General features: G+C 40.9%; 1 protein-coding gene across 2 annotated transcripts in view; it reads right to left on the bottom strand.

The window, feature by feature from the left end:
• CTTNBP2 (cortactin binding protein 2) overlaps positions 1 to 15,247 on the bottom strand; it is a 174,607-nt gene extending 159,360 nt beyond the window's left edge. The window contains exons 1-2 of one of the 2 annotated variants that reach the window (XM_033193019.1): positions 15,075 to 15,247; positions 3,349 to 3,456 (exon numbers count right to left, since the gene is read on the bottom strand). In XM_033193019.1, coding sequence (XP_033048910.1) covers positions 3,349 to 3,456; positions 15,075 to 15,155 — 189 coding nt within the window. In that variant the 5' untranslated portion in view covers positions 15,156 to 15,247. The remainder of the gene's footprint in view (positions 1 to 3,348; positions 3,457 to 15,074) is intronic. The other variant, XM_033193020.1, reaches the window with a different exon arrangement.
• Positions 15,248 to 21,864: the final 6,617 nt, after the last annotated feature.

The raw sequence follows: 21,864 nt of genomic DNA, 5'->3' as shown, positions 1-21,864 counted from the left end.
CCATCCCACTACTGGGTATATACCCAAAGGATTATAAATTACTCTACTACAAAGACACATGCACACGTATGTTTATTGCGGCACTATTCACAATAGCAAAGACTTGGAATCAACCCAAATGTCCATCTGTGACAGACTGGATTAAGAAAATGTGGCACATATACACCATGGAATACTATGCAGCCATAAAAAAGGATGAGTTTGCGTCCTTTGTAGGGACATGGATGCAGCTGGAAACCATCATTCTTAGCAAACTATCACAAGAAGAGAAAACCAAACACCGCATGTTCTCACTCATAGGTGGGAACTGAACAATGAGATCACTTGGACTCGGGAAGGGGAACATCACACACTGGGGCCTATCATGGGGAGGGGGGAGGAGGGAGGGATTGCATTGGGGAGTTATACATGATATAAACGTCATGCACATGCACCCTAGAACTTAAAGTATAATAAAAAAATAAAATAAAATAAAAATAAAAAGACATCTGTGACAAGAAAATAAAAAAAAAAAAAAAGAATCTCCATATACACCGAGTTCCACGTGGGAGGCTGTGTGAAAATGAACTGGAAACTCTTATGCATGCCATATCTGTGGCCTTCGATAAGTCAGAAGTCTCCAGGCTTTTTTGTTTGATTTTATCTATACACAAAGGAGATTGGTCTTGGCCAGTGGTTCTCCACAGGAGCAGTACCTTAGGATGTGTTTTGGAAACAGACTAGCATTTTTTATTTTCACAGTGATGGGCACTTAGGGGAGGCAGAGCAAAGATGTGGTTCCTTTCCACACATCCAGGAACTGGGCCATGTTCTCTGTCACGTTCAAATATTTCTCTGTTCATTCCTTTCACTTGAACCTTCTATATGACCAGTTTAGAGAATAACTCCTTTCTACTTATTAAACAAGTCAATTTAATTTTTAACAAACTGAATTTTTCCAGGAATTCAACTCCTGTGTATGTGTGTACTTTTGTTTGCCACTTTACTAAGTCATTCACCATTTCAGAAAATCACCTCTCCCACCACAAATCTGCTGACTCAGAGTAAACAACATAGCAGGATGGGATCAGGATTCTTTTGCAACTATTATATTCATGTCAATGCCATGAATAGGTTCAGATAGCCACGTGTTTGTTTTATCATGTCTTTCAGTACAGTTATGTCTGAGCATTTATATATTGAGCATATATTTTATTTTATTTTATTTATTTATTTTTTGAGACAGAGTCTCGCTCTGTCACCCAGGCTGGAGTGCAGTGGCTGGATCTCAGCTCACTGCAAGCTCCGCCTCCCGGGTTTACGCCATTCTCCTGCCTCAGCCTCCAAAGTAGCTGGGACTACAGGCGCCCACCACCTCGCCCGCCTAGTTTTTTGTATTTTTTAGTAGAGACAGGCTTTCCCCGTATTAGCCAGGATGGTCTCCATCTCCTAACCTCATGATCCGCCCGTCTCGGCCTCCCAAAGTGCTGGGATTACAGGCTTGAGCCACCGCGCCCGACCTCGTATTTTATTTTAACTATTTTCCTGTTATCTTTGTATTGGTTTTAACAGAACCTACTTATACATGCAACTTCTCCACAAATTTCATTGCACGATAGTAAGAAGGTGATAAAATATTTTATGAAAAGGAGACATCACATCTGATAGGCAAAACACTGACCTACGACATCATCTAAGGCTCCTCGTAATTCTAACATTCCTTGATTCTATGAAAAATGTCCACTTGGCAAGTGCTGATTATTAGCAAGCTTTTACCTCTACTATTACATTTCAACATTTCAAAGTATTGCAATTAAATTAAAAAGAGAAATACATTTGGTTGCTAAGGTGATACATAAAAACACCGACTTCATTAAACGTTCAAACATTGATGTTAGTGGGGAATTCCATAGTGCTGATTCCTTTCACAGATTAACACAGGACAAAAAAAAAAAAAAAAAAATATCTAAGGCACAGTTGGAGCCCTTCACTTCTATCTGACCACAAGAGGCTATACTACTGGCCTCAGCAGCTGACTGTGCCCTTGTTCTGTCCTTGGGCTAAGGGGCACATATGTTAGTTATATGCTGCCTCAGCATCTCTCCTAAAAATTTCATTCAGGAAAATATACATCTGCCAGTAATACAGATGTTCTAAATGTGGAACAGGATGAACATAACCAAACTGCAAATGTCTGCTTAGCAGAACTTGCCATTCAAAAGGCAACACCTTCAACTCAATATTGGCTTGCCGACAGTGTAACTATACTACCATTTTTCTGTGGCAATTTGTTCCTGCAATCAAATTGAGGGATAATCATTACATCTGCTATGCCAACTTCTGGTTTATGAAAATACATTGAAGACATGACTTCAGGAGCTATCTCTTCTTCCCACACAACTGAGTTCTCCCCATGTCCACCTTCTCCATTATTATGTCTGACCATCCAGCACTACCACCTCCCTCCTCTACCATATAAGCTCCTGTCACAGGCAACAATATGTTAACATTTCACAGATTTTCATATATACATTAAATTAAACTTCCCAAGACAATGTTTGGGGAAACAATTCCCTGGTGAAATAAGATAAACCCATACTTAAAAAATATAGCCTTCTTGGTCAAATGACCAAGAGCCAAAAAGATAACTAATTACATACAAACTATTAAACAGAAAAGAGGGACAAAAACAAGCACCAAATTATGTTTGATCTACATACCAAAACAAACGCAAGATCCAGAACATTCAATTGGAAAACTGCATCAAGAAAGTCTAATAACCATTGTTTTTTCAAAGAGAAAATTTTATTGAGACATTTAAGTAATAAATTCTTTGTAAGCAATTACAGAAATATTTCAAAATTACTGAAAGTTTGAAAAAATTAACACTTTGAAGGTATGGATAAACATTTACTTTTTAACTCATGAGTTTCTAAAAATAAAATAATAATTTTTATAGGAAGAAAAAATATATATTACCAGCAATAATTTTTATAAACCTCAACTTTTCCTCACTGCCCTCACATACATGCAGGATACCAAATCAGCAATTTTCTGAAAATGCGTGTTTCTAACCAAATAAACATGCGAAACATAAAAGGATTTCTGAACGAGTACAGCTGATTCCTCAATTTTCCCACATTAAACAGTCTACTCTCAGCTCCCAGCATTTCAATGACCATCTGACTTCAGTGTTTGTTTGGGCTTATAAAGGTTATGGGTTAGTGTTTGGGGTGAAGAGCACATTTTGACCCGATGTAACATTTTATATCTATTTGATTCAAAAATTAAGAAAAAGAAGGTTTGCCAATGGCTCTTTGCAAAAAGCAAATGACCCAGCATGGAGACCCAGTCCTGTGTCACTCTTACCCGCAGGGCCTCGATGACGAGGTCTCTGGCCTCCAGCTCCCCTTCCATCACGCTGAGGAGCATCCGCAGCTCGGATTTACTGAGAGTATCCACATCAAACTCTTTTTTCTGTAACACATAAAAAAAAGAAGGCAATGAAAAATCTTTTCCTAAGGAAGACACACACATCCTAAGGGTATGCAATGGATCATTTTTATCCCAGTGGCTCAGCAGATCCAAGAGGCACTGGGGTACTATTTGCAGCAGACAATCTATGCCCTGACCTTCTAGGAGGAGAGGTAAAAACTATAACGCCAGTCTCTCAACTCTCCTCTCCAAGGAGCTATAGTTCCCCAGCCTGCCTGCACACCCAGACTCAAAATCTCTCCAAATTACACAGCACAAATTTAAAGTCCCTGGAGTCTGAAGCAAAATAGGTCTGGTATATCTTGGGGGAGTGGGGGAGTTTCAAGAGAAGCAAAGAAAGCATGGATGTATTCCTAGAAGGGCCCCAACAAAAAGGCTCCTGGGACGTTTTTATAAATTCCAGAACATCCAATAATAATAGGTCATGTTTATACACTCTGCAGCAGAGGCCACCAGCTGGCAGCCAAATCTGGCCCACAGATGTGTGTTACTTGGGTCACAAAGTGGGTTTGTCGTCGTCGTTGTTTTTCATTTAGCCAACATTTAAAAAATCTTAAGATGTCACCAAAAAATCCAGATCCTGGCTTGTCTTCAAACGTCAGATGACTGGGTAACTCCAGATTCGTATTTCCTCAGGGCAATAATCCACAGAGCCAGGAAGTAGCTGCCCCTTTAGAAGGAACACATTCCTCATGTTGCCAACCCTCCCCCACCAACACATACACACACACATACACAGTACAGGCACACGCACTTTTAAGAAACCAGGACTGCCACTCATATGTGGTCATCTGGGCGGCCAAAGTCCGGTGAGTTTGGAACCCCTGCTGTTTGGTTATCAAAGTGCCTTCTTATGAATGCTTCTGTAGCTTCTTGGCAGGCCTGGGAGGGAGCTGAGACTGGAATAAGTGAGCCTTCCAGGGATCTAGCTACAGCATGAAGTCAGCACCAGGGCCCTAGGTGTGTGTGGAGGGGGGGGGAAGGGAGGGGTCATAATTTCTCACACAAGGTTCTTCCAGCCCTTTTGTCTTCTCTTGTCGATTTCTTCCCTGAGCGACTGCATCCAACCTCTTAAGGCTTTAAATCCCATAGATATACCACTGACTCTCGATTCTTTTGTCTTCCTCTCCAACCTCCTTCCTCACAGCAACTTTTACAAGTAGGTTCTCCGGCATTCATTTTAGAGATAAAGCTGAGAGTGAGTTCAGTCAGCCTGGGTGAGTCCAAAGCCTGAGCTCCTTCCACTAGGCACACTCTGCTCCTCCCTTCTGTATACAGACTCATTTGACAAGCCCAGTCACCATCACAGAGAACACAACATTTATCCCCAAATCTGTCTGTACACTCACCCTCAGAAGCCATTGTTCAAAACATGCCAGAATATTACTTCACACTTGCATAGCACCCAATGGCTTACAAAGTACTCTCAAAGAATTGACTCTAATTTACACCATATTGCCATTTCCATTTTTAAAATTGAAACTCAGAAAAGTCAGATAATATATGCAGAGCATGCAACCAGTAAATGGTAAAACGAGGATATATGACCAAATGCCACGACTTATCTTCACACTTTACCAGCATGGCACCAACATTCTAGAATAAGCTCTTTGAGATGAGATAAAAATGGTACCATCCTATCAATCAGCCAACATGAACACTGGGCTATTTCTGTGAAGACACAAAAGTATACATAGCAAAGACAATAAACAATTTCAGAGGCTTTCAAACAGGCATGACCAGAATGGTAACATTTAAGTTTCAAAAGAATCTTCTGGAAACAGATATGATGGTACAAAGGGGAAAGAGACTAGAGCTAGGAGCTTCTCTCAAGAAAGATTTTAAAAGGATCTCTCTCTTAAAATTATTTCTTTTTGCATACACACTAGACAGAGAAGTTATTTGGAAAGGCAAAGGCTAAGGATAAAGAGAAAAGGAAAACCTATAGCAAGCATAAATCATGTATAGTTCTCAGGGATTCCTACTTCAAAGATTTCTTAGAGATGCTGCCTATGAATAGTAAAATCCAATGTACCAAGTCCCAATTTCTGCTCCCACTACACAGTAGTGTCCATAAAGTCTTATAAACCAATTGTTCTCAAACTTTGGCATGCATAAGAATCACCTTAAGACCTTGTGAAAAATCAGGCTGCGGTGCTCCACCCCTGGAAATTGTGATTCAGTGAGTCTGAGGTGGGGCTGTGAATCTGCCCTTCTAACAAGCTCCTGCTGATGTTGCTCGTCCACAGACTACATGCTGGGGAGCACTTCTATAACTCATGCCATCCTCTGTTTTCTCATCTGTATAATGAAAATCCTAACGTCTACCCTGCATTCTCATGAGGATTAAACAAGAACTTATCAATGAAGTAAGTGCCAAATGAAGGCAGGCGATTGTTATTATTAACCGAGATGTTTCATGTAGAGAGGAGTAGGGTATTGGCCAGGAGCCTATTTCTTTGAAAATCTACCAGCCCACGTCCAATAAACTCAGTTTATTGGCTATGATGAAAGACAGGCTCTTTTATCCTGGTTTTTCCCACTGAGATGGGAGAGTAAGCTGCAATTCTTATGTGCTTTAGAGGGTAATGTTTTATTAATGATGCTGCTGGTTGCTCTAAAGATTTTAATTAATTGTATATTTTATTGTCCTGCTTCTCCAAAGCTTTATAAGCAAAGTGCTCCATTTTAAAAACTAATAAATTATGAAAGACATTGCCAAGATCCTGATTCACATCAGAGTCAGGAGAGCCTGCCCTGCTTCCATCAGCAACAGCAACACATGTGACTTACAGCCAAAACTTCTATTTTTCTATATACTACCATCAATAAAGAGGGAAATTCATTAAAATAAAAAATATTGGTACAAGGGTTCCTGCTAAACCATAGATTATGTCACACAGAATGTTAAAAAATAAATCTGTCTCCCATCACAACGTATGAAGTGATGTACTGTTTGAAACATACAGTGCATCTGTCTGCTTGTCTTTCTTCTCTCTCTGTCTCCACCCCCATTTCTCCGCTACTAGTCATAGTAAAATTTCTCTACTAATTCCTGACCTTCCATAGTGCAAATATTATAATAATATTTTCAAATTGTCAACACCTTTCATTTCCACTCTATTCTGGCAAAACAGGGTTAAAAAAAAGTACTGTGCATGAAAAGATGCTGGAGATCTTAAGACACCAAGCATTTTATAAATAAATATAAAGCACTTTAGTATTTTTAGAAAAATAACCCCAGAAGCAAAAATTCTAACAAAAAACTATACACACTATATATATGTGTGTGTGTGAATGAAGTGGCATTAATCTTAGATGCATATGGTACAGAAGTACTTAGATATAGAAAAAAGATTAAAGTTTCTTGGTTTAAGAGCCAAACGAATTATTTTAAGTCATATGTTTATAAAAGACTGCATTGATTTCAAGTTGGATAGAAGACAGGACAGATCCAAATGCTGCCACTCACACAAAAAATTAAAGTCTGTATCATGGCACTCATGAAAACATGACTCCCAAATCCCCAACTCCCCCCAGAAAAAAAACAGAGGAGACATGCTCACAGATCGAGGTTTACTATTGAACTTGCCTTTCCCAATTAAAAAAGAAAAATCCAGTTCTTATTTTTTAGTGATGAAAAGAAGCTAAAAACAAAATAAAACCAGATCTGTGCCAGGCATGGTGGCTCACGCCTGTAATCCTAGCACCTTGGGAGGCCAAGGCCGGCGGATTGCCTGAGCTCAGGAGTTCAAGACCAGCCTGGGCAACACAGTGAAACCCCGTCTCTACTAAAATTTTTTTTAAAAATTAAAAAATAAAATTAGCCAGGTGTGGCGGCATGCGTCTGTAATCCCAGCTACTCTGGAGGCTGAGGTGGGAGAATTGCTTGAGCCCAGGAGGCAGAGGTTGCAGTGAGCAGAGATCATGCCACTCCAGCCCGATGACAGAACGAGACTTCATCTCCAAAGAAGAAAAAACAAAACAAAACAAAACAAAAACACAGATTTCAACTCCACAGGCCACTCTTCCGCCTGTTACATTTGCCAGGAAAAGCATTCCAGGAAAAACGCTTATTAATACCTGGTTTTAAAAATCTGGCAAGGCAGCTTCAACCAATCCAGAATCTGGTCATCAAATACAAAGTATATCTTGTTTGGGATACAAGTCATATATATTAATTTATTGTATGTTAATCTATTGTATATTACAATTTATTATAATTTATTTAAAATTAAAAATTACACTCATATAATTATATATTATATATATGATATATTATGTATAAATTAGAAAGGAGAAATAATCCCAAACTCAACTGTTCAACACTGTAGTTTTGAACAGCTCTGAATTACTTGGGGCAAGTGTGGGGAGGGCATTCTTCAGGATCTTTTCTCATACAGGCTGAGAGAGAGAGAAAGAGGCAGAATAGACAAAACAGACCCTGGCTGAATCAAGCCATCTTAAATTTCCAGAACTGAACACAGGCCAATACCAAGTTTGCCCCTCCTCAAATCTAAAACACTAGGTTTATGTGGGGAATTCAGTAGACACAGCTAAATATTAATAGAAAAGTCTTACCCATATCATTTTACAATTAGTGGAACCAACCAACATTGATTGGTTATCAGAATGCCTTCAGGAGACATTATGAGCCACAGTGGCAGAGACACCCCTCAGACCTTTCCTCAAATACATCCGTCCTATCAGGGTTGCTGGGGGATATGTTGGTAACTAAACACAAACTCAAGCACTTTATCTGGCTCTTCCCAGCCACACCAAGAGCCTGTCCTTCAGTTTAATATCCAGCAGGTTGTGCCTATTTTCCATCAGTAAGCTTTACATAGGAGAAAGCAGGCAGACTGGAAGGTGGGGTAATGAGTGATGTGGTAGGAAACAATCAGCCAAGTAGGGCAAATCACTTCATCTGTTTGAATCTCAGGTTTTCCATCAGTAAAAATAAGGATGCTGGAGTAAGTGATCTCTTAAATCTCCTCCATCCCCTAAATGTCCTGATTTCATGTACCATCAGGGTAACTGGATTACTGGACTGAGGAAATTTATTTAGGTCATTTCCTGAGTCTAAAGGCCTTTGTGAGGTACTTGAGGAAAACTGATTTTGCCTCTTTGCTCAGAAGTTACAGAAATGTATTTTCCTCCTAGTTTAATAGTGCATGCTAATAATTAATAATGCATTTAGAACTTTCTATGTAAGCAAGCTTTATGCTTTGGGGATGAATAAGGGCTATCAAGAAGTAAAAGCAATTAAATCATCTTGAAAGTTCACCATCACAATGCAAAGGCTGTATCACCAACATGCAAAAAATTAAATCCACCTCTCTAGGTACCTACGAACATGCACTATGTTAAGAATTCAGCTAATTATAAGGGTTTTCATGAAGAAAAGTACATACTTCTCAAGATCTCAAACTATTTTCAAATCTCTGAAGTTACTTCTTGCCTTGAGATTATCTTCCTGGTTTCTCTCTCTTCAAGGAGGAAAGAATTTTTGTGATGGGGTTACCTACTTCTGATGCTGCTCTTCCTAAGAGAATGGATTCTCCTCTGATTCATCTGGTTACTATCTTTCTTCAGCACACAGCTCAAACCCCACTTTTGAATGCCTTTCCAGACTCCAGAAATCTCTTGTTCTCTCCATTCAGTCTTAAAATCTGTTCTATTACTTCACTTGGCAGTTAATCATGCCCAGCCTTGTGCATTTCCTCATAGTAAACTTATTACCTCTATTAACTCTATTTTCTCACCCCTACTAGATGTGTCAGGACAGTAAGAATATTACTTCTTCACTTATTTTATCCAACGTGCTCCCCCTGCCCCCACCCACCATATACACTTTGGGTATAAAATGTCTACTGCACACAGTATGAAAACAGAAAGGGTGCAAAGGATGTCTCAGGTACATCCATCTTACTAAGATACAATGTTTCAGCCCAGTCTAGGTGCAACTAAGTAACTGGATTAGATCATTCACTCAGCGTTTCAAAAATCATCTAGAGTAACCTAAACTAGGGAAGCTGCTTGATGTTCTGCTTTAAAACAACATATAGCACAGAGAACATGGGGTCTATTTGGTGTCAGCTCTCCAAGGTCATGCACCTCAAATCAACCACACCGTCTGGGGTCTTTCATGCAAGACAAGAAATTCAATGTATTGAAAGGCGGTAATACTGACAAGGAAACAATGTCAGGAAGGAAACCTGGTAATGGATGTAACTAATTTTAGCTAAGAGAAAGCTGGAAAGGATGGCAGAAAAGTGGCTCAGTCAGGGATGACAGCCTCTGACAATCAAGCCCAGCTACCTCCCTTTTCCTCCTTTCAGATCTCTCTGCAGTCTCTATTTCCTCCTTAGGGGAAAATAAAGGACCATATCTCAAATAATACAAACATCTATTTTCACTCTAACTCAGTTTTTCCATGTTACATCAGCCCGACATGGGACATGGATCAGCTCCACAGGCAAGCAGACATTCGGATGTAATAACCATCCTTTAAGAAGCTTACAATGCATTAAAGAATAGTCTTGATTATCGGTAGGTGGCAAATGTCTGCATGCTGATTTTCAAATGAAGAGGCTGGGCCAAATGAAGAGGCAGGCCTTTGGAACCATCTTGTCTTTTCAATGAAATATAAAAATGTCAAAATCAAATCATTTGCAAACAAGTATCCACTCCATATAGCAATGTTACCTTGACTACACTACATTTACTATAACCTTTTAAACTGATCTCCAACGTATTAGTTGGTTACTAACAATTTATTTAAACAGAGTATCTCCCCCCACTCTAAAATCAGGATTTCTATATGGAAGGCATCATACTGTACACAGCATTAACAATATGATCTCACTATTTGTGGAAGTTATTTAAAACATTAAAATTTTAAAAATCTTTCAATATCTATATCATCATCCTCTCCTGTATCTGTCCTCTGATTCCTTACCTAACTACCAAGAGAAAAGACAAATCTCTTTTTCCACGTTATACAAGCTTTGCAAAGGAGCACCAACAGAGAATAACGTAATCGAGTGTGTTCAAATAAAGTATCCTCTAAAACAATACTCAGACGGGCTTCGGTGGCAACGTAAATGGAGTTGGGGGATACTGCTCCATCCTTCCTAGGCATATTCAATGTTGAAATTCCAGTTCCACATTTCTGTGCAATTGCAGACTATTCTAAAGCCTTGCCTAACCTCCTTTTCCCTGCCCAATCTTTCCTTTTATTCCCTCTTCCCGTTTCCAAACTTCCCCACATTTCTCTTAATCCCCTACCAATCATCCTCTCCTCCACACCCCAGTGGGTGATGCGGCCTTGACTCTATTATTGGAAGGATGCAGGATGGCAGGAGTGCAGCCTCAATCATCATTTTGAAAAGAGAGAATCCAAAGAGAAAACTAATAGTGTTGGAAATTAAACTTTTAAAAAACCTCTATAAAGAATCTAAGAAGTCATTAAGAAAAGCAGCTTGGAAAGGGGCAGTATTAAGATTAAAATTTTTAAAAATAAGAATTAGGGTCATCTTTCTGGATCAAGATCCATAATGTCTATAATGTTAATTATTACAAGTCACAGGCCAATAGTTTCACTATAAGCTAGCTGGTAACACACAAAGTGAGTTTTCCAATTAGCCACTCAACATTAAGTTTTATGACACAACTTCTTGGTGAGCTTCCTTTCGTTTTCTTCATTCAGTGAATATTTGTGGAACACTTACCATGTGCCTGGCATTGTGCTAAGCACCTTTGCTTTCCTTTACAAGCTTCACACAACTCTCCTCGGAGGTGGAGGCTGCTCTCTCCCAGCCACAGCCTTGCTGCCCACATGATCAACAGCAGATATTTGTAAATGTCTAAGTACCAAGGCTGTGAAACGTTTTCTCACCTCATAAAGTTATGTGAAACACACAAGGATAGAACCAACTGGCAATCTAGCCTAGGCATGGATTCAATCACTGAGGACAATTGTTCTCTAAACAAAATTGTTCCTGTGAGAAATACAATAACAAAGACAGCAACGACAATAATAATAAAGTCCAAAAACTGGGGCAAACAGAAATCTACAACCTATTATTTAAGAAGAAGAAGAAAAAAGAGTGAAATGCAGGACACTGGAAACAGTTATATTCTCATCTTTGGAAAAATAGTCCAGTCAATTTCCTCAACTTTCAAGCTATTTTTCTGAACCATATAACTGCAACCAGAACGGGAACCTCTTCGCTCATCGCTGAAAGCCCTTCGCGTGTGTCTCCCTAGGATATGGCCACATTCACACACTCCTTCCTGCAGTGCTGGTCCAAATCCTCCTTCAATCTCAAGGCCTACCTCAAATGTCATCCTTCTATGGAATTTTCTAGATCCATCCACTATGAACCCTCTCTATGACTGTCTCTCTCCAAACTTCTAATGCAAAACATTTGTGCCTCTCATGACACCATCATCTCCAGTTTGATTCTTTGGCACATGGCTGTTTCTATCACTGGAATGTATTACTTTAGCACAGCAAAGATGACACTCATGATGCCTGTATCTCAGTAAGTGTTCAGTAATGTGTGTTAAATCTATGTTATTTCCTATTTAAAAATTAAGCTACAAAACTTTCAACATTCTATAGCTGCCATATAACTATAATTTAGTTTTAAAAAACGCTTAGTGAAATTGGCTACGAAAGTTCTTTTCAGTGCATTTACATGCAATACTGTCACCTGGAAAACAAAACTTTCAAGTTGCCAGCTGCCAATTCGTTTAACATCACTGTTGTGCATTTTAAATCATTGTCCAAGTTTTTCTTTGTCACTGTCACCATGACAACACATTTTATACCTTTTTTCATATTAGCTGCTCCAGAAAAGCTCAGAATGACAAGAATGTTGGTTGGCTTCCCAAATATAGCTCTCAAAAGATCTCCATTTTCCTTTCACTCCAAAATTCTTTGGTGACAATAAATAGCATGAAGATTTCTGTTTTCCACACTGCCTTATCCATTAGGAGTTATTTTCAGAGTAGAAACAGCAATATGGCCTATAAAAGTCATCACATTTGGCTAGGGCACTGAAAATAACCCAGGTTTCCCGGCATGGTTCACAGCAAAGACTATTAATATGATCCTATTGAATAATGTAGCTGTTACCCAGCCTTAAACTTGGGATGCTTTCAGGATTTAAACAGCTAAGAATGAAGATCACAAACTAAATTTAATCATTCCACTAAAAATGATATTAAACTGAAAACTATAAATTAAGCTTGTTTCTAAGCAACAATCTAGTCAAAGCTTACTGAAAACACTCACTTTCAAAAATAGCCTACTGCTTCAGAGCTTCCATTGACTCCTTACTGCCAAATGTAGACACAAAAATCACAATACGTAAACCAATTTGAAATTCAACAAATCTCCAAAATGCAAAGTGAATTGTTCACTAAAATAAAAATTACGTTATCAGTCAACAAGAATCCAAAGTGCATTAAAACGCCTTTGATTTTTAAGGAGCAATTATGATGGCACATATCACTCCTCTACACTAGCTTTCCTTTCACTTTAAAATCAGTCTATAGGTCAAGTGGCTGGTATGAGAGAACCATGCCTTATGAAGTCAAAACTATTTGGAGAAGTAAAATAAAATGTCCAATATTCTACATAAGAAGTCATCATCAAAATTTTAGCAAAAAGTCAGAAATTATTACTATTTTTTAAACTACTAGATGAAGAATCCTTATTGCATCTCGCAACCCTAAAGGATTCTATGGAAATAGCAAAGAAGGTTCACGTTCGCAGATTTTCCATGGCTCTGCCCATTAACAAGGGTGAAATTATCAAATCCCCAACTATCAGCAGTGAAAATCAGACTTGAAAATTTTAAACAGAAGAGAGGGAACACTGACCTCGTTAACACAGAAATCTTCCTGGCGACCTGGGTTCTGTTTACGATCTAACCAAACAAAACGTTCTATCAGCTCTACAGACCATCAGTCGGATATTTGTGTTTGGGTTGTCAGGTGATTAAAATATTGAGGGTAATAGAAACCGATTCTGAGTGGATTAAGTAAACAAATTCAAACTTCCTGGGGAACCGGAAACATACATCCTACACACACACACACACACACACACACACACACACACACACCCCACACACCCTCTTTATTTTTCCTCTTCCTTCTCCTTCCCACCTTTTGGGGATGAAGGCACCAAATCATTTCCACTTGCCAGAGAGCCTTGTCTCAATAGCTAGTTTCCTTACTGTGCCCCACAGTGGGGAGCTGATTCACATAAGTGGGCAGGTTTCGCTTGAAATCTTAAAGTTCTCATTTTCTATGCAAAGAATGGAAACTCAATTTTCCCAAAAGTTCAAATCAAAACTTGGCCAGTTTTGTAAGTGGAAATCAGCAGTCCTCCTCCCCCTCTCGGTTTCTCCTTCCCTTCCCAGGCTCAGCTCCTCTCACCCCAAGTACCTTCCTCCACATTTCTCCTCTCCCTCTCCAGAAAGCCCTACCTCCAGAGGGTGGGAGGAAGTTAAAGCGGCCCCGGCTGTTTATGCCTGGCCCTGCCCTCTCCTGCTCCTGCACGGACTCTGCTCAGGTCTTGAGAGGAAGAGAGGGGGCGTCCACGCCCCGCTCGCTCCATCCCACCCCGATCCTTTGGCGGGAGCAGCCAGATCGGGCCAAGAGTGGGAGGCGCTCCTAGATCTGCCTTTCTCTGCAGCTCCTTGCAGCTCCTGCGAAGCTGCTTCTCAAACACTGAGAACGTTTTCTACCCAGGAAATGTGGGTCCAGCCCTTCCCCAAGGTAGAGGCTGGAAACCACCAGTGAGTCTCTACATGGGGTTATTCAGGGGGGTGAAAGGAAGGACCAGTCATGAATCGTAGCTCATTCAGCTTCTAGACTCCAGAGAAGAACAATGTCTTGAAACCAGGTGCAGAACCTCCACCTCTCCTGGGCATCGCCTTGGGAAGAACTAACCCATCCACCCGACCCCAATCACCACCACCAAGTGATGGGGCAGCAGGCTGCTAGGACCTAAAGCGCTGGCCTCAGCGGCAGCAGCGCCGCAGCAGGACACGGCCCTCTCCCAATGGGCCTCCAGAAGGCACAGGAACAGATGCACACAATGGGCATTCCCACACCTGCTGGGCGATGGCCCACCTCCCCCAAGCTGCTCTCCCGGGTCCGCTGAGCGGTACCAGGCACCCTTGAGACACGCGCTCGCAACCACGCGCGCAGCGAGAGGTGAACAATGGGGGGTCAAATTCGCCAGGAAACACGTCCCAGCCTTCGCCCCCGGCCAGAAGCGACCGCAGCGGAGGGAGTGGGCATAGGGGTCGCACTGGACGCACGCAGGGAGCTGGGAGAACCGAGCGACTCGGGGCCGCTTCCCGTGGGGCGCAGAAGGGACAGGAGGGATCTCTAGCCCGGGTGGCCGGTCCGCTCCCACCGGCCTCCGCCGTGTGGGCACCCCGAGAAAGGGGCACCGGAGGGTCCCGGGGTTACGGAACGCCCCGGGGGTGCGGAGCCGGGTCCGGCTGGGACCCCGGCGCCGCCCCCAGCCCGCGTCTACACTCGCCCCGCGCCCGCCCCGGGAATTCGGTTACCGCCGCCTCGGCCGCGGCCCCCGCCGCGTCCTCCGGGGCCCGGGACAAGTCGGGCTCGCAGCTCGCGCCGTCCGTCGCCATCTTCCTGCTCTAGCGGATCCGAATGCGAGCTCGGAGCCGCGGCTCCGGACTCAGCCTTCTCCGCGCGGGCGGCGCTTAACCCGCTGCTGTCCGGGACGCTGGCGCGGGGAGCCGGGAGCCGCCGCACTCCCTCCGCCCCTCGCCACCGCCCTCGCCGCTTAACCCGCTGCGCGCCGCAGCGCCCCGCCTCGGTCCCGCCCCGCGCCCCGCGCCTCGCGCCCGGCTGAGCCAGCCGCGGGCTCGTGGAGGTGCGAGAAATGGGCGCACGACCTGGCTCCGCTGCGGCCCTGCGCGCGTACTGGGGATCAAAGACCACGGAAGAGGTGAAGGGAGAAAGCGCCCTAGGAGCAATGCATGCCGCAGAACCCCCACCAAGTCGGAGAAATCCGTGCACAGACCGGATTAAATGTCAGGCCTCCTGAATCTGAATTCTGTGAAAGATCAGGGAAAATCCTACACTTCAGCTCCCTCTATCCCACCGCGAGGAATCACATAGGGCACCCCTTACTTCTTAAATTGCTCTTTCTTAAATTTCGTTGCCGCCAGGGTATTTTTACCCTCCCAATATATATACGCACCTGGCTCTGATTTATTCTATCGTTGACTCTAGTCCTTCTCCAAAAACAATTCTCAGATGAAAACGATTTGTCCTGTTTTCTTTTAGTACGAGGCACCAGCCCCTCAGCTCCTAACTTTCTATACAATCTCCTTTTCAGGGAACGTGTAGTGGGCTGTTTTATATCTATGACCCCCCAAGTCTGAGGTCTCTCCTGAAGGACTAACCAAGAAGTGTTAAATGTCATAGCTTTAAAAGCTAAATGTCATGCCCTCTACTTCTGAGACAATTTAAAAAAATTACTCCCTAGTGTGAGGACACGTGTACATATACACCAAAAACAACCAAACAAAAGCCACCTTTGTAAAAATAGATTTTATGGGAATTACACGTCTCAGAAGATTTTTCGTGAGATGAGTGAATTAGGCCCAAACTCTTAATTTTCCCTTCCCACATCTAATTCGGTTCCTACCCTTTGCTGCCAATTTCCAGAATGTGAAAATCTATCACCTCACCAAGACCATATGGTACAGCCCCTGCGAAATCACCAGATCCCTAAAAATGTGTCGAATGCATAAAATCAAATCGAGACATTCAAGCTGTGTCTCAAAGACGTAAACTCAAACCACAACCAAATCCTGCACTTGAAATTTTGGAAGATGAATGACTGGAATGTTCAGTCCAAGGGTTACAGATCAAAGCTTTTTTTTTCTTTCTCTTTCTCTCTCTTTCTTCTTTCTTTCTCTTTCTTTCTTTCTTTCTTCTTTCTTTCTTTCTTTCTTCTTTCTTTTTTTTTCGGCAGGCTCCTAATGACAGATTTTGACTCTTTAATTGTTCCACTTTCCAAAGTAGACCCAAATATGACACAAACCAGTTTTTTTCTGCAAAGACCCTAAAAGGGATTGATTAATAAACTGTGAAAAGTTCCCTCCCAGAAGAGAGGTCAAGAAAGAACTTTACCTAGAACTCTGGGGCTAAAAGTCAGAGACTTAGAAATCATCTCCAGGCTATCCTGTGAGTACAGGTACTTATTTATTCATTTATTTTTATTGACTCTGATAGTTACTCCCTCACGTATCCCTTTAATATCCATCCCTGTTCATTATACAACTTTCCTTTATTAAGTATACTCTCTAAAACTACTCAATATTAGAATAACTAGATTTCTTTAAGATGAAAGAAAAGTATTGGACAGTAAAAGGTAGATGCCAAACTGATAGTAAAAATGTAAAGTCCAAGAGCATTCCTTGTTCTTTTCAAAATGCGTTTTCACACATTGCAAGGCAATTTTCTTGATTCTGATGTTGAATACTCCCCAAGCAATTAACTGGCAAACTTCTGGAAAAAAAAATAGCAATAAATTTTACTCAGGGTTAAGAATTAGAAATATGAAATGACACTATCTCTGGGAAGCAAATTCCTTTTGTACATGCAGCCCAGTTAAAAAAAAAAATGTTGGGAAAAAAAAATAGCTTGTATTCACCTAAATACAATTAAAGCAGGATCATGTCACAAGGAAATCAGTCCCTGTCCCCCGCAACCACCCCCCTACCCATCCTTTTTTGTTTGTTTTTGTGAAATGGAAAAAATAAAAATAAAAAAACAGTGATAAAAATCACAGGACACCACATTCTCTAACCTCCAAAATCCAGGACCTTGGAAGGAGAGTTGACAGCCTTCTGTTTCCACCTTAAAACCAGCACTGTTGAAGGCTGGCTAAGGATCTCACTTACTGCACAGAAGGGGCACACTAGGAGTTAACTTCCTCACCAATAGCCTGGCCTGGGGCTGCTTCTCCACCAGGAGGACACTTGCATGTTTAAATTCCCTCTTGAGAATTAGCCTCTGCTACTATTGCAAATTAACTCTTTCTAAGACTTTCTTTGCACAAAGGCAGGCTCTATTACAGTCAAAGCAAATAGATCTGAAAGGGTAGTGACTTGATGGCTCCAGAAATTAAATCTTTTGAAGCCTCATTAAATAGCTAAATAATAATAATAATAATAATAATAATAATAATAGATATCCCAGGGCAACAGTGAAAATTACTGAAAGGCAGGGTAAAAAAGGAGAGCGACAGAAGTATAAACAAGAGGAAAATAAATCCCTACAACAAAAATGAATCATGAGTCTTAATCAGTAACTTCCTTTTGGCATTAAAATGGAAGGAGTAATACCAAATATATTGCAAATAGAGAAAACTATTATCTACATCCTTTTTTTGGATCATAATAATAATGCTGATGACCCACTGACTAAAGAATTTGAGGGTAATTATTTTCCAAACACTGGAATAGAGGTATTTGTGCTGAGCTATAGCACACTCTCTAAGGGTGAAATGACAAGGGAAATGAGTTCTTGAAGGTAGAAATGCAGACAGATGTTTGGGTGCCAAGTGGTTTTCTGATTAAACCATGTCCTTGGCTTCATCAACCACATCCTTCAGCCCACTAAACCAAAAACCCAGAGAGTTATACATAATAATAAAACAGGACGCTTCCTTCCATGTGAAAAGATAGAGTAATATACACAGAGTCTAAAACTGTTTCTGTCATGGAGTAAGATAATTCTTTATTTCAGTCAAATGACAACATTTATGTTAATTCCAAAGAGCAAACCATATGTCATCATGTCTTGGTATTGCCAAATGACAAAATTACTGAGTAGCAAATCATTTCTGACTGTATCCGCAAGCCTATAGTTACACAATTTAAATATTGTAGACCATGCTCGTCCCTGTCTGCAGCACGGTGACCAACCTAGGAAGCCCCAAATCTTGACATCAGGAACTCCACAGATGAGCTCTGAGTGTCCACTGCCAGAAACGAGTCTTCCTATGACTTGACTACATTTCCTCATAGTCAGGTTGTCATTATCTACATGTGCCTCAAGCTTTTTGTGGATTTTACTCAGTAAATTTAATTCTAATATAGTTAGCCACTCTTGTCAACAATCTATGGTTTTGGAAGGCCTCCTCCACCAACTGCAGTTGATGTGTGCCAAAGGAATGCAAGCTAATTTTACCTAAGCTAAAGCAAAACATAATTAGGGAATTAAATCTGCTATGTAGGAAGCAAGCCAAAGGGAAACATAAATAATTATCACAATCACTCCCAGGCCCTTTTAATACCACCTTTAACTGGGAACTGTATTTGTTCGTTCAATTGCTGAAATAATGTCCAAATATAAGATTTGACTGCAAGGTTAGAGCCACATTAAGAAAATCATCCCCCAGTACAGTCACTCTAAGAACAGAAACCAGCTAATACCAAACAATGAGGTAGTGTTGGTTCCATTCTCTTGCATGGTTTTCACATTTTAAGTCATTACTTGTTGGTTTGGACTCTTATCTGCAGAAGTCATTTACAAGAGTAAATTTTAGTGCAGAAAGATGTTTTAGTACAAAACCATTACGGAAAAATAATTTTAACAACAACAAAAAAATATGTTCCGCTCTTGCCCCTTATCCACCTGAATTGGAAATGGACCTGAATATTTCTCTTTATTCAGCGTCTTTAGCAACCTCACAAGCCTGCAGTATATAGTTACTAGGCAACCATTAAAGCAGGGTGTTTATACCATTAGGCATTAATTACAGTGGAGCTTCATTTTTCTTAGAAAGTTTAAAAACTATATAAATAGGTTGTGAGATCAGGCCCTTTTCTCCTCTGATTAGAAGTGTGGATCCAGCTGTAAAACCACAGCTGAGATTTTTCTTTCACTTGGGAATACGCACCGTTCAACACAAAAGGAAATTTAGTATTTGAAGAGTTAATAAGAACACTAAAGATGTTGTCTTTGGATTTTAATACATATGCATACGGCATGTATGATTGACTCAGTGAGGATTTACTTGGGATACAAAAAGCAGGAGAAAAGCTATGCATGTATAACTCTCCTGTGCCAAACTGTGAAATAAACCAATACATTAACACTTCCTAGACAATCATAATCAATTGTCATATACCAAATTAATAGAGTTTCAAATACATTTGGAATTTTTGAGATGTAAATTTTACCTTACCCTGCCTCAAATCTCACTTGATGGCAATAGTTTGCAGTTGTCTTTTTTTTTTTACCATCAAGACTTTTTATATTAATCCAAATTAGTTGGGGTTGTTTAAAAATCACCTGGAAATGTGATGACATCATTTGAAAATACATACATATATATAGTAGGAGCTGTTCAGTTAACCAATAAGTATACAATATAATTTAATTCATAATATTTATAAAACAATGTCATGGCTAGACTTGAAGGATTAATTTATTTCATTTCTTATTCAAGAACGGAAGGGAAAAAAAGCATTGGTATTGCTATTTTCATTCTGAGGAAGGTGAAATTGTAGAATAATAAGAAAAAATACTTCTAACAAATCATAATTAAGGTCTAAGAAGCTTGAAATGTTTTATTCTGGCAATTAAATAAAAATTTAACTACTGAAAATGTTTTATGCTAGCAATGCAATCAATATTTTTTTCTTATGGCAAAAGATAAATAGCCACATACTGGTCATTACTATCATAATCATCATGACAACCTCACTCACTATCCGTTTCAGCATTGACATCTTTGTTAAGAATCAGTTCAGTTGGGACATATTTTACCACTACTTTTTTCCTCCCTTTGACGTCTGTTAAGGACCTCACTTTGTTGGCTTGCAGCCGCCACCTCCTGACAATTGATCATCCAAAGGACACCATGCATCTGATTCACAAAACACATTTTCTTGACACTCTTCTGCCTTCACCAGCCCTCCATCCTCACCCAATGTGGCCACAGATGCCATTAGAATGGTGGAGGGGAACTCCACTCCCAGACTTTAAAATTTGAGGTGGCAGCAGGTTAGGAATTGAACTGAACCTGCTAAACATTACCTGACTTCGAATAGTGGGTAAAGGCACCCCATATTCAAATACCACATTGCATTGTTCTATTTTCTGTACAGAAACATTTTTAGAACTATAGAAGAAAACATAACCAGAATCATAGTTTTGTGGGGATTTTTTGAGACGAAGTTCCATTCTCATTGCCCAGGCTGGAATGAAATGGCACGATCTCAGCTCACTGCAACCTCTGCCTCCCAGGTTCAAGTGATTCTCCTGCCTCAGCCTCATGAGTAGCTGGGATTATAAGTGTCTGCCACCATGCCCAGCTAATTTTTTTGTATTTTTAGTAGAGACAGGGTTTCACATGTTGACCAGGCTGCTCTCGAACTCCTGACCTCGGGCGATCTGCCCGCCTCAGCCTCCCAAAGTGCTGGGATCACAGGTGTGAGCCACCTTGCCTGGCCAGTTTTGTGTTTTTATTTTATTTTTATTTTTATTTACTTAAGAGAAGGTCTTGCTCTATTACCTAGGCTGGAGTGCAGGGATGTGACTACGGCTCACTGCAGCCTCAACCTCCTGGGCTAAAGAGACTCTTCCACCTCAGCCTCCTGAATAGCTAGGACCACAGTGTGTGCCACCACACCTGATAATTTCCTTTCATTTTTTTTTTTTTTTTTGGTTGAGACAGGGTCTTAGTATGTTGCCCGGGCTTGTCTCAAACTCCTGGGCTGAAGCCATCATTCCACCTCAGATTCCCAAAGTTCTGAGATTACAGGCATGAACCATTGTGCCTGGCCCAGAATTGTAGATTTAAACATGAGCAGTAAAGAAACAAAGCTGCTAGAACAAAAATATTTTCATGAACTTGTAATCAGAACATAAGTTCTTCATTTTAATGTTATCCAACTTATCTTTATCTTGTATGGTTAGTGTTTTTTGTGTCCTGTTTATGAAATTTTTGCTGAGCTCCTAAGTCACCGAGATGCTGTTTTCTGCCGGTTTTCTTAGAGTCTCATCCCACACATGCCCAGCTTAGAATTCTGCCTAATTTTGAGAGGAAATTGCATGCATACTTTTTGGGCTTTTTCTGAAGTGTCTTCCTCCTCTGGAACTTTGTCCTTCAAGTCCGAGACTCTGGGGCAACTACCGAAGCCTGAGCTCTATCTTCTTAGCCCAGTAAAAGTCATCTTTATTCCCCAACTGCCCCCTTCCCATCCTAGCTCTTCCTTCAAGAATCATAGCTTTTAGTGCCAGGCGCAGTGGCTCATACCTGTAATCCCAGCACTTCGGGAGGCTGAGGTGGGTGGATCACCTGAGGTCAGG

The sequence above is a fragment of the Trachypithecus francoisi genome, unplaced genomic scaffold, assembly GCF_009764315.1.
Source record: "Trachypithecus francoisi isolate TF-2019V2 unplaced genomic scaffold, Tfra_2.0 Lachesis_group4, whole genome shotgun sequence".
NCBI classification, from domain to species: Eukaryota; Metazoa; Chordata; class Mammalia; order Primates; family Cercopithecidae; genus Trachypithecus; species Trachypithecus francoisi.
Note: the sequence above shows the minus strand (reverse complement) of the source record. Positions and strands in the feature narration are given on the sequence as shown.